The sequence below is a fragment of the Blennius ocellaris genome (genome assembly GCF_963422515.1).
Source record: "Blennius ocellaris genome assembly, chromosome: 22".
NCBI lineage: Eukaryota > Metazoa > Chordata > Actinopteri > Blenniiformes > Blenniidae > Blennius > Blennius ocellaris.
Window position 1 is genome coordinate 3,350,414 of NC_137671.1, and position 13,391 is coordinate 3,363,804.

Sequence of the window (13,391 nt, forward strand, 5' to 3'; positions counted from 1 at the left end):
GAACTAAGAGGCCTTAACAAAGTCACACAAACTTTTGATTTTTTTTTTTCGCCATCTGTATCAGTTCTGTTGATACGTGTGGTTATATATCGTGAACCGTGGGAAGCTTTACATGCAGGTATCACATGTGGAACATGAGTCCAAAATGTTCCAAACAAAGACACTGTACGCTTGTTTTTCTTGAGTTTTCACTCCAAACAGAGAAGGCGTCACACCAGGGGTGTCGAACATGAGGCCCGTCGGCCAAAACCGGCCCGCAAGACGCCGCAATCCGACCAAACCACCTGGAGAATCGGCTTTGTGTTGAGACTGGAGTCATTTTCAGCAGTATTTACTTGGTTTTTGCAAAAATATAGACATTTTCATCACATGTACTGTGCCCCACAACAAAGAAAAACTTAAATTTAAAGGTTTATTAAGGAACTATTTTACCAATCCGGCTCACTTGAGAAGACACTGTGCTGCACGACTCCCCTGGTTAAAATAAAAAAAAAGTTTTATTTACAATAATAATATAATATATATATATAATACAATGTATTTTCTGTGATTTTTGGTGAATTGCAGCTCAGTTTCCCGCCGTTCCTTTAGCCATTTCAAGTTATATGAGTTGAATTGAAACAAATACACGGTCTTACTTTAAAACCAGTGCCAAAAAAAACCAAAAACAGGTTTAAACACTAAAGTAAAGTCATTTCAGTCTGTGGCTTCCAGACATTTTGAACCCATGTTTACTTTTCTAGTAAAACTTTGCTCGCACTGATTGAATGAAGCTCAAACATTAACATGATGAATATATGGATTTTGTACAAGACCACTGCAACGTGAATATAACGTATTGTTTTCTGGTGTTTGCTTAGCGAACTAACAGCTCTCTGCAGTGTTATTGAATGAATTTAATCTGTCATATCTTCTTGGTTTTAATCTGTGGTGTCCAAATATTTTCTCTTTTACGAAGTTAGTTTGATTAATCCCATTTAATCGAGGGATTAAATTTAAGTGGAGCTGCAAATAACCAAACTGAGCCTGTTTTTTTATATTCACAATTGTCATAAAATACTGAAATCCGCCACTTTTTCTTGAGGTTTTCACAAACAACTGGCAGAAGATTTTGAATCTCTTGACCGCAGTTCAGTTTTGCTCCCTGTGCTGAATGTACTCACTAATACTTGATTTATTACTTATGTAGTAATGTGTTACGTTTACTGCCTCGCACTTATCTAGAATGAAGGATGAACTGTAACATGGTGAACGTTTGTAATTGATGTCTTTTTATTTTTTAATAGTGCAGCTTCATATGAAACCACTGATGTTTTATATTTTCTGCTGGTATTTGCTTTGAGCTCAAAACAGCTTTTCTGAAGTGTCAAAGCTTAAATCGGTGTGTGATATTCAAGTATTTTGTCTGATTCTTGTTTAGTCGAGGAATTAAACACCAAAATAAACAGATCGATCTGATCTTGAGGGTGTCAGGTGTGTCAGATGTTAAGAGAAAGCTTAAGTTCACCAGACGTTATGGAAGAAGAGGTTGAAACGGTTCATTTCTGTTATTTTACCAACAAGTTGTTTTGCTCCTGCTGAATGTACTGCAGAAGAAACGAACACTTAAAGTCAAGTCTTAATTTTTTACCTATACTTTTGTCGTAATGTGAATATTTTACTCATAGAATGACGTATGAACACTAACATGGTCAGTATATTGAATGCTTATTATTTACGTTTTTCTTTTTTTCTTTTAACAAAATGCACTCAAATGTCACATTAGACGAACCAACTTGTATTATTTTCTGCTTTTTGCGTTGAGCTCTAATGGCTTTCTGCAGTGTTTCTAAAACAATTCCTCTTAATCAATCTGTAATGCCTTCTCATTTTCACGTGCTATCTGAATAAAACTCTCTTCTGCTAAATCTGCTGGATTAACTCTGTTTAATTGGGGGATTAAACGCGAGTCAAGCTGCACAGAGCTGGATTAATCCGTCTTTGATTGGTCTAAATGACTGAAATCCGCCATGTATTCAAATCAGGGGAGGGACCTTTTTCTTCAATTATTTTAAGTAGCTTTTAGGATGTAAATACGGAACAAAATGCACAAGAAGGAGTAGATACAAGAACAAACTCGACACATACAAAGACATACGTGTTATATTAAACTACTGAATGAATGAAGGGTTTTATTCAGTTACAGTGAAAAACATTCATGGCTTATGTCAATAAAAATTTACTTTAAAAGGAAGACAATGGCAGTTCATTTAAAAAAGTATAAATGCAACAGTGCTGCATTACAGCAGTGTGATTTAAGGATATTTCAACCTTTTAAAAGTTAAATAAGTGTGTGTGTGTCCTCCTATTTATTTATTAGAAAATATGATTGAAATGATCATAACGACACTCATTTACCGGATGTTTCTTGAAAAAATTCCGAGTTACAAAATATGGTCACCTGACCCATCAAGTGTTAGATTTCCTCCACTTTATTTTGACAGTCAGACATTTCTAGAGGATCGGACGACTTAGGTGAGAGAATAAAACTCCAATATTTACACTGATTTCAGGGAACAGCAGTTATTTTAATGCTAATGCTAATTTATTAGCCATGAGGGATTTTATTGGGTCGTTAACAATCGACTGCATCATTGATCTCTCAAGTGTTTGCGAGGCGTTCAGGCCTAAAACAGTTCGATCCACATGAATAAATGAGAAACGGCTGTTTTCACTGTGAAGTTAAACCGACTGGCCCCTCAGGTCGGCCATGTTTGACCCCCCCCCCCCCAGGCCGGAGGTCTGATGAGGGACTGACTCCAGGGAACCTTTCCGAAGGGGGACGTCGTGGTAAAACGTGCTGATGTTCTCCAGCGGACGCTAGTTTGCTAAACGTGCTGATGTTCTCCAGCAGCATTTAAAGCCGGGCGGCGTGCATCTCCATGTGAGGGATGAACGCCGTCCTGTGCCGGTCAGCACATCTGAAGGTACACACAGAACAGCCAGCGTGCCCTTCCCAACGGGCAGATTAAGATGATCATCTGCATGTTCGTCTGGATTACAGACGACGATTAGACACGAGAGAACAGCATGGAGGAGGAGGAGGAGGAGGAGGAAGAAGGGGGGGGTGGATCGGCGTGACCCCAGACCGAGCTACAAAAGGCCCCGTCGGGCTTCTTCTCGCACCTTCGGAGCTGCGCCGCCGCCGCCGAGCGACCGTGGAGAAGGACGAGCCTCCCGCTTCACCGTAGACCCGACCGGGCCGCCAGCCTCCGCCGGGGAGCGCGATGGGGAACTCGACGGGCAGCACGGTGGACGACCTGCAGGCCGTGGAGATGCACCTCTGGTACAAGAAGTTCATGACGGAGTGTCCGTCGGGTCAGCTCACCCTGCACGAGTTCAAGCAGTTCTTCGGCCTGAGGGGCCTGGACCCCGAGGCCAACGCCTACATCGAGCAGATGTTTCGGACGTTCGACATGAACAAGGTGAGGAACTCACTTTAAACGTATCTGGGAAGCAGTGAGACTTTCTTACAAGATATTAAATCAAAGATTCTGCACATTCAACTCCAGGTGGCTCAATAACGGCCTTTTTTTTTGTGTTTTACACATTTTATTTCTAAATAAAGCACTTTAAAGTTGCTTTTCAAATCTACAAACATGTTAAATTGAAGCAAAACATTTTTGTTATTATAATTGTTGGGGTTTTTTTTGCAATGAAAGTTGCAGCTTGTGATTATTTAACAAGCTTTTTGTGTCTCGGCTTTGATTTGGAAAAAAGAAATTGAAATGAAATGTTAATTTATGCACCAGAAGATGATAATAAAAGAGCTTTATATTAAAAAAAAAAACCATAAAAAAAACAGTAAGCACAAAATGTGAGAAGAAGTGTGAAAAATTCAAAGACAATTTGTTAATTACAACCAAAGAAATACAATAAAATAGACTTAAAACTAAATAAATTGTGGATGATAGAAGACAGTCTTTATGTGTTTTATGTGCTTAAAATGCACAGATGTAAAATACAGTAACTCTAATGTTGGTCAAAAACATTTGGATTTTAACGTAAATCAATTAAATGTTTCTTTCTGAAATGAGTGTTTTTCTATCAATTTCCTTCTCTACAATTTATCCCTGCAAACGTTAATGTTTATTATTTCCCATTTTTGGATCAACTTTACCTAATGTCCTTCTTTAACTGTTATAAAGCAGAAATTTAAAAGTAATAGTCTGGGAGTATTTGACTTTAAAACTCAAAGGTTTAAAGTTATTCTGTCACGACAATGATCAGAAACATTTTATCGTCACTCTGACCTGAATTTGTTCCGTATAAAACTCTTTGTCTTCCCACTTCCCTCGTCGATCGATCTACTTTATCTTCCTCTTATTCACTTAACGATTCATTTCGCACTATTCTATCTTGCTGGGGGGGAACAAAAATAAATAAATAAATTCCTGACGAATGTTGAGCTGCGGGCGAATCTCATCGTCGCTCAAATCAAGCAAAAGATTGTAGAAGCGATTCAGGAGGTGAAGTGCAGAAGTGGCGAGGTCACGGCCGCAGGTGCGTCCAGATTTAGATCGACGCAGAAACGCTTGGAACGCTGGAGATTATCACGCGATGGTAGAGATAATCCCCCCCCCCGGGAACACTTTGTTTCCTCTCTGAGACACGTGGTGTGGAGGACGATGATGGAAAGATGTCTGATGCTCTTCTCCTCACTCTCCCCCCCCCTGCAGGACGGCTACATCGACTTCATGGAGTACGTGGCCGCTCTCAGTCTGGTCATGCGGGGAAAGATGGAGCACAAGCTGCGCTGGTACTTCAAACTGTACGACGTGGACGGGAACGGCTGCATCGACCGCCACGAGCTCCTCAACATCATCAAGGTGAAGCTCCTGGCCAGAGTGGGAAGAAAAAACAAAAAAACCCCCAAAAAACGATGTGGGAAAGTGGGAAAAATCCCAGAAACCGACAACTGTATTGCCAGATGTGGGAAATTATTTACTTCGCAAGCACATGTTCATCAGAGTGTCTAATCATCACACATTCATCATTTAAAAGTAGATATATCTTGTGAATTCGCCATCATCCCTCCTCCTCTTCCTCCTCTTCCAGGCCATCCGAGCCATCAACGGCAACGAAAACCACGAGACCACAGCGGAGGATTTCACCAACAGCGTGTTCGACAGGATCGATATAAACGGAGACGGTGAGCCAACACGAGAAAAAGGAATACGTTCCACTTTAAAACTCACTACACCCTCTAGTGGTCCAAAGGGGTATTACCAGGCGGATGAGGCGAGGCTAGCGGTGCATGTTCTGCAGCACCACGTACGAAAGACTTCCCAAGATTACATTAAAACTGTTGTTTTCTTACACTCTGCTGATTATTTACATTCAGCTCAGTAAATATTTGAACCTGGAAACATCCAGAGAAGATTAAATACTCATACTTATGGGCTCTTAATTCGAGTTTTTCCACTATGAGGCGCTCTTAAAAGCTATTTCGAGACTTTCTTTTAACTTAATAACATTTAAAAGTCATTTAAACTGAAAACCAATAAATATCTCGTAAGATGTGAATAGGTGGTTAAACCCCGGCGTCTGTCACCAGGTGAGCTTTCCCTGGACGAGTTTGTGGCGGGCGCCCGGAGCGACGAAGACTTCATGGAGGTGATGATGAAGAGCGTGGACCTGAGCCACATCGTGGCCATGATCCACAGCAGGAGGCGCAGCGTGTAGGAGCCCCCCTCGCCTCCTCCTCCTCCTCCTCCTCCTCACCATTCAGCACATGGCCTGTGGTAACAGGGTCGTTCAGCGACTGCAGTTCCATTAAAGACTGAATCCACTTTGTCATGAAGCGTCGCCGACGGAGACGCCGCTTCAATCTGTGCACTTTAAAGGGGACGAGCCGGCCGGGCTCCGCATTGTCCTCGTCTAATGACCAAGGCCACCTCGGCATGAGGGTTGATCCCTCAGATGGCCCACTTACCCCCCCAACCCCTCCAGGGATCCAGCAGTGGCAATTACACGCTTTCAAATCTCTTCTTTTCTGCATCATATTTACTTAAATCTGTGTTTTCCCACTTTCCCCGTCAGCATCAGGATCTCCCACGTTTACCTTTTATATGTCATTTCTTAATTCTTTCAGGTTATTAAGAGGAAGATGAATGTGAAAAAAAACAAAAAAAAAACAGACTTGTCGTGTTTGTATGCGTGTTTCTTTGGATGAATTATTAGCTTCCCATTCAGCACAGTCTTCACTTCTCTTCTCGTTTCTCGGCTTTGCTCATCTGGTGCCTTCTGACTGCAGGATGCTATTTGGTTCAGCTTTTGTCTCATTTCTACACTAAAAAAAGTGACCAATAAAAACACAAAGAACACTCTGTCGTCTCGTTGGGCTGTTTGGAAAGCTACTGGAAGCTTGACGTGTGTAAAAAAAACAAAAAAACACAAGTCACATTCCAGTATTTTAAAGTAAAAAAACCTATAGGAACTTTAAAGCGACAATAAATAAGAGTTTGAAAAGTCTGGTTCGACTAAAATCGTCAAGAGCTGTGGTGTTTTAATTTCTGCCTTCATGACGAATCACATCCTGGAAACAGTTTTGTAGATTTCAGACAACTGAAAGTGTTCCAAGACGTACATTTAAAAGCTTCTCTGTAAAGTAACGTTTTATTTTAAGTCCCTTCAAACTGCAGTCAAACAACCACGTATTCCACCCAGAGTCCATAAAAGCCTGTGACTTTGTGTAATTTGACTCCTGTGCGATCAGACGGAACGTTAAAAAAAAGAAAAAAACACAGCAGTGGAGAAAAATCCTGCCTTTGAGCAAGGTGACGATGATTCACCTGCACGGTGCCAGCATCGCTGCACGTCAGGAGGGGGGGGAAAAACACCTGCAGGCGTCTCTCTGCATCATTTAAACCGAGGGAATTCACAAATACTGTCAGAGATTAAGACGTTCAATCGTGTATGTTTACAAATCTGCATCAAAATGGCTTAAAGTTCATAATTTTTCATTTATTCTGTACAAATATAGACGCCACAGGTCAGCGTATCGACCCACCACAAGGGGGCAGCAACACAATTCGACCAGTTTCCAAACACCGGCTCTTTGCAGCTCTTTCTGTCTTCTGGTCGGCGCTTCGCCTCTTCAGGGTCACACGAAGTCGTAGAGATACTTGACGATTTCAAAGTTGACCGTCCTGGAAGGGGAGACGGCAGGCGGGTTTACGGGTCGGTCGTGTGAACGCGGCGGGAGACGGACGCCTCCGGACGCTCACCTGGCTACGGCGCGGATGAAGTCCAGAGAAACGGAGCATTTGTACTTGGGGGCGTCGAGCTGGTCGTCGTGGCTGACCTGGGCCAGCAGCTGGAGGGTCACCAGAGACGAGATCTGGCCACGGGGAGAGACGACAGTAAAGCCCGCGCTCCACTTCTTCCACTTTGATGCCGAGCCACGACGCGGCCGGGAGCCAGCTTCACAGATGTGGGTCGAGCCGAATTTTCTAAAAACCGTTTCATGCTCGGGGGGTCCGTAAATAGACCCCGTATGGGTAGAAACCGTGTCCCCGAGGCCTCGGCTAACTTTCGGAGGGAGATTACACAGCCGGGCGAGGCGGGGGGGGGTTTAGGGTCGAAGACAAATACACGTGTTCCACTAATAGGGAACGTGAGTTGGGTTAGACCGTGGTGAGACAGGTTAGTTTTACCCTACTGATGATGTGTTGTTGCTATAGTAATCCTGCCCGCTTCAGGGTTTTTTTTTTTTTTTTTATTGTTTTAACTTTTTATGTTTCGTTTATTGTTTTACCATCTGATTGTTTTTATTGCTTTAACTTTTTTATTGTTTTCATGTTTTCTCTTATATTTTTATTTCAATGTACAGCACTTCGTCTCAGCTACGGCTGCTTAAAGCGCTTTATAAATAAAGTTGAGTTGAGTTGAGTGTGACGTATGAAACACAGAGCCAGTTTTAAAAACAAACGGCACCGATACGAACGCTAAACTGTGTTGCTGACCTGAGAGAAGATGCTGGCAGTGGGGGCGACCCTGCTGTCCACCACGCTGTAGAAAATGGCGAGCAGACGGTCCAGAGGGAAGGGCTTCGGCCCCAGCAGGTGGTTGCTGGTCTGAAACGGGGGGAGCGGATCGTTACCGACCTGTTAAATAAGTCACTCAACAAAACAAAGCCGGAATAAAGTCACCTTCTCGTTTTTCTTCAAGAACTTGGCTGTTTTTCGGATTTTTCCATGGTGCTGTTTGGCAGAGATATATATATATTTTTTTTAATAATCAAAACAAGCCACTAAAAATAGGAAATATAAATGTGTTCGAACCTTAAGGAAGAAGCGTTTATCCGTCCGTGCAGGGTTGTAGGAGGCCAGGTACGCAGCTATCAGCAGGAACTTGGAGTAATACGGCAGTTCCACGTGAGTGTGCGCCGACAAACCTTCGAGCAGAGGGAACCGTTAAAGCAGATCGGCGCCTGCGCGGTTTCGCACCTGCGCCGCCGTTTGGCGATTCCGGGAGTCGGCGTACCTCTGGGGGCGCCGCTCTCCTTCTCCTCCGTCTGCTGCATCTGCTCCCACTGGAGACTGAGGACACACAGAGGACACACAGAGGACGGTGAGACGGAAGCCGGGTGGCCGCGGCCTCCTGTGGAACGTCCGTTAAAAGACAGACCTGGAAACCTCCCGGATGTAAACCGTCTGCATGGCTCTTTTCAAGTGAGGCTCGATGTTCCTCCACAGCTTGTGCGTGTCCGTTTCCTTCACTGTGAAACAAGCGAACGCAATAGAAATGTAAAATTAGGAGTCGGGAGTCGAAACAAGCAACTCACAGTTGGTCCTCTGTCAAAGACGATCGCATTGCAAAATGTAATAAGATTCAAATCGTCACTGATTCTCCAAAATCTCGTTCGGCAGACCGTCCATGACCTGCACACAAACCTCCAACGGCGGGGGAAGCAAATCAAATATGGACTCGACTGAATCAACACCATAATTTCAAGCAGCGGAAAGTGTAAACACAAAAGTGTTTACATGACACAGTTTTTAATTGGATCAGTGTTTAATCTGATTATCGTCCATCCATGTAACCAGAAGGTTCAGTTTAAGCAGCTCCGTTTCTTTTCTCGTGAACACTTGGCCGATTTAAAGCGATCACTGTGAACATTAAACCGTGAGCTCTGCATCGACGTGGCTCCTCCCTCACGAGTCAAATTCTTCCTTTCATTTTTGTCAGTTTGACTCCGAAAGCTGAAAGCTGAAGTCGTGTCCTCAGGCCTTTCACGTCCAGATCATATCTGTTCGCTGCCAGACGAGCAGGTTTTACGGCACAATCAATGCGTTTCGTAAAATAACGCAATAGTTACTGTGTTCTAAGTGTTTTAAACCGTTTTCCTCAAAGTGATCAGGCAGTTGTAAATGAAAAAAAAAGATTAAATCAAGAAAAGGGAGCATAATAAATGATTACCTCTTCCTTCTGTCAGCGGCTCACAGAACTTTGAGAAGTTGAGTGCGGCCTTGTGGATAAGGAACAGAGAGAGAGAGGCGTGGATGAGGCGACAAAGAGGAAACGTGTCAGAAGTCCTGTGTGGATCATGAGTGAGCGTTGCCGTCTGACCAGGTGACGCAGCTCCCGGAGGTCTCGGCAGACGGCGTAAAACACCCCCAGCAGGATGTTGACGTAGGACGAGTAGAACTCCGCCGAGTACGACGGATGTCGGTCCCGAGACAAGATCTGCTGCAGCTCACCTGCAAGCGCCGAGACGAAGAAACTCAATCGTGTGCAGAGGATCTCATCCAGTCCCTCGAGCTCGCTGACGAATTTCTGCGGTGTTGATTTGTAACGCGACGTGTCAGAACAGAGTCACGGGTACGGCGCGTCGCGGTTTATGCGGCGTGACGGCGGCTGATGTGGCGAGAAGCGCCGGGGTTGTGTTGATACCTTTGCTGTAGTCGGGGAAGTGGAGCAGCAGCGGCTCGAAGCAGCCGGCGTTTGGCCTGAAGACGTCCCACACGAGTTCACTGAGCAGGATGACGGTGACGTTGTCCTCGACCTGGAGACACGAGGGTTTTTAAGATTGCTGCCGTTTCCAGGTCGAGGCCTCAATGGAGCTTCATCCATTTAAAGCGTCAAATAGACGCAAACATCACTTCATGCTCTTGAAGCTTTTAATTGACATGTGTCCGGTCACTCTCGTTCATCAAACATTTATCAATTTCCCCTCATCGTCGACCCAAAAACAACAACGTGGACGACTTGATTAAAAGACGAGGTCAGAGTTTCCCACCAGTTCTTGGAGACGAAGCAGTGCGGGGAGGAGGTTGGCGTCGGCGTCCCTCAGGAGCTCCGCTTTCTCCATCACCTGTGGAGGAGAAGCTGTGACTGTGCACCTTCGTCTAGCATCTATTTACAATCACCAGTATACAGAGTAACGGCGCAACCTTTCCCGTGACTGAAGCTGAACACTGGCAGACGAAACAACCGTCCTCCTATATTTTTCCCTTTGCCGTGTGCAAATCTAATCCTGGCACTCACGATGTATCGCGTCTGCGTGGCCGGCGACCGCAGGCGCCGCTGCTTGTAGAGCCGTACGAAGTCGGACATGGACGGGCCCCGGGGGAGCGGCGAGGCGGCGTCCGGGCCGAAGAAGGACAGCAGCACTCGCTCGAACAGCAGCGCCACCGACACACATTCAACGCAGCTGACTGTGACGTGAGGCAGCTGGAGGGGATGAGGAGGAACCGTTTGACCGTCGGGGTTTTTTTTTCAATGCAGAGTTGAGTACAGACATAAAAACGGATCGAGAACAAGGTACGGACAGCAGCCTGTGCAAATAGAAGCATGAGCTCCCAGGTAAATACCTGAAACTTGCATACAAGCAAAAGCTGCTTTCAGGTTCAAAGGTTCAAGGTTCAAGGTGTTTTATTTGTCATATCGCCAGTAAAAGCCAGGTTTCACGGAGAATGAAATTCTTATTTTGCCAAAGACTATGAACGTTTGATATCGCTCCCACCTCCAGCTCCTCCAGTAAGACGTCCATCACATAGCTTTTCCCTGAAGCTCTGTGTCCGTAGATGAAGATGGAGGGGTAGCTGTACTGCTGCGGCTGTGGGGACAAAATCTAGTCTCTTAATCCAATATTAAATATGCAAGCACCACATTGCAAACCTTAATCGTCCTTTATTAGGGTAAATAAACTCAGGGGGGCTGTCAGTAATCAGTCATGAAAAGAATGCTTTTGTAATTCTTACCAACTTTTGGGGGGAATATGATTTAATTTGCCTTACATTTGATTAAATATGGCCTCAACTGCTTTTAATAAATGAAATGATCCATCTATTGCACACAGAGAGGTGTCGCCGATTAAAGACATATGCATTACGGACAGATCCTTTATAGAGAGATCACATATGTTGATTTTAGAGCCACTAATGAAGCTCTGCCCTGGATAATAATAGAACCAGGCGGTAGTTTCGGTCGTACCTCTCCCAGCAGCGACAGCAGCATGCCGGCCTGGACGTCCCTGCAGGGCAGCCGCTCCGCGACCCTCCGCAGCTTCTCCTCATCGTATCCTGACACCTGGAGCAGCGTCGACATGTCGCTCTTCAACTTTGAAACACTGGAGAGACGAACACAGAGAGGCAACTTTCAATGGAAGGAAGCCACGAGCGCCCGTGTTCAGCTGAAATAACACACTCGGTCGAAGGTTACGGTGTCAGATGTTGCCTGCAAACACGACAGTGCGATGTAAAGACACTCGTACGTGTCAATAAATATATAACACACTGGAAATGCACGTAAATATCAGTGTAAAGTGGGAAAAAATACACTTGAGACTCACTGGATTTTCGCGCGCCTTCAGATTACGTGACTGTTGTCATTTTACTGCTGCCAATCCGGAGCGACTCTTGAATTCTGGGTAATGTAGTTTCAAGTTGAAAAACATTGTTTAAACTGATATTTTGCCTTTTTTTTTACACATGCCAGTTACAGCTTCACATATAACAATACAAATATACATTATGATTGATGGGTGAGCTGCAATTCTCTGTCATAAACTGAAATATGGAATATTGGGGGGTGTTAAATGTTAAATGTTAAATCTCAGAATGATTTAACATTTGGCCCTTGGCCCAATATTACTGATGCACAAGTGAAATGCAAGTGCACTTACAAAACAACGTGCTGGGAGCAATAAAAAAAAAAAGTTTTGACAACACTCTGACTCCACTGTCATGTAAACAGAGGAAAACACAACTTTCTGGAAAGACTCAGGGTCTGTCTGCGTGCAGATACATGTGCGCATTGGCCACAGTAAACAATTATTCTGCACGTGATCAGTAGATAGACAATAACAATATTTGCCTCCAATGTCATGACTTTAGCTCGTCTCCCGGGACTTGGCAGTTTTGTAATTGAGACTTACTCGTAATAATAATCCAGTTTGATTGTCCGTACGAATGTCCATGTGTAAAAATGAATAACAATGCAGTTTCACTAGTGTCCCAACAGCGAAACTGCATTGTTTCCGCGTAAATGCACATCATTAAAAAAAAAAAAATGCTGCAGTGTAAACACAAACCTTTTCTGAAACAAAAATGCAAAAACGATGCATTTTCACTTATGTTATTATAAACGTTATGTGAACGAGGCCTAAACTGCAACCACAGTGGCGGTTAACTAACTCATGGTCCCTGGTGCTGCTGCTGTGAAAAACATTGAACAATGAAACATCTATTTATCAAGACATGTAGAAAAAAAAAACTTGTACTTGAAAATTATTAATTCGGTTTGCGTCCATACTATATGTTGTGATCACCGTCCACCCGCCCAAATGAGAGGATGAAGTCCATATACTGAAGAGCATGTGGCACCCTGGGGGTCCAAACAGTCTCGAAACGCCCCTGGATGCGGGGTTGGCGCATCGATCGAGCGCACCCTGACGTTCCCGGTGCGCGTTCTTTGCGCACCGTGCGCGAAGCAGCCTGTCGCGCGTGTTTGAGATTGCGCGCCTCGCGGGGCGAACCCACGTCAGCCTGGGATTAAGGGATGTGGGCTGGCTCTAACATCCACAGTTTACCTCTGATTCAAGGAGGATCCGTCTCGTCACACGGAGCCGGAGCGCAGCGGCGGAGGATGTGGACGTGGAAGGCAAGAGGCAGCGCCAGTCCTCTCGGGTGGATGATGATTTGTCAAGCCGCTCGTCGCATTTCTGCATCCGATGCGGGAGACGTCACAGAGATCCGACCTCGCCAGCTGTGAACGACGGCGCGGAGAAGTTGTGCGGGGAAAATCGCGGTCAGGTTGAGGCGGGTGTGAGTTTCCTGCAGACAGATTTGTAGATCCAGATCCCCCACCCCTCTCTCACACCCACACCCACACACACACACCGGAGG

At 44.8% G+C, this 13,391-nt stretch overlaps 2 protein-coding genes across 2 annotated transcripts; one reads left to right on the forward strand and one right to left on the reverse strand.

The window, feature by feature from the left end:
• Positions 1 to 3,266: 3,266 nt before the first annotated feature.
• On the forward strand, positions 3,267 to 5,724 carry guca1aa (guanylate cyclase activator 1Aa; the record flags this gene model as incomplete). The annotated part of the gene is made up of 4 exons (XM_080517894.1): positions 3,267 to 3,464; positions 4,719 to 4,868; positions 5,098 to 5,191; positions 5,597 to 5,724. 4 exons carry the CDS (start codon positions 3,267 to 3,269, stop codon positions 5,722 to 5,724), a joined length of 570 nt encoding a protein of 189 aa, XP_080374020.1.
• A 1,371-nt stretch (positions 5,725 to 7,095) lies between these two features.
• Positions 7,096 to 11,604, reverse strand: orc5 (origin recognition complex, subunit 5). Its single transcript, XM_080517946.1, has 14 exons — positions 11,479 to 11,604; positions 11,009 to 11,101; positions 10,531 to 10,716; positions 10,283 to 10,357; positions 9,937 to 10,048; positions 9,613 to 9,743; positions 9,463 to 9,511; positions 8,671 to 8,761; positions 8,527 to 8,582; positions 8,325 to 8,437; positions 8,193 to 8,243; positions 8,007 to 8,117; positions 7,269 to 7,381; positions 7,096 to 7,190 (listed from the first exon to the last, which is right to left on the reverse strand). Exons 1-14 carry the CDS (start codon positions 11,590 to 11,592, stop codon positions 7,145 to 7,147), a joined length of 1,341 nt encoding a protein of 446 aa, XP_080374072.1. The 5' UTR covers positions 11,593 to 11,604; the 3' UTR covers positions 7,096 to 7,144.
• Between the last annotated feature and the right edge of the window lie 1,787 nt (positions 11,605 to 13,391).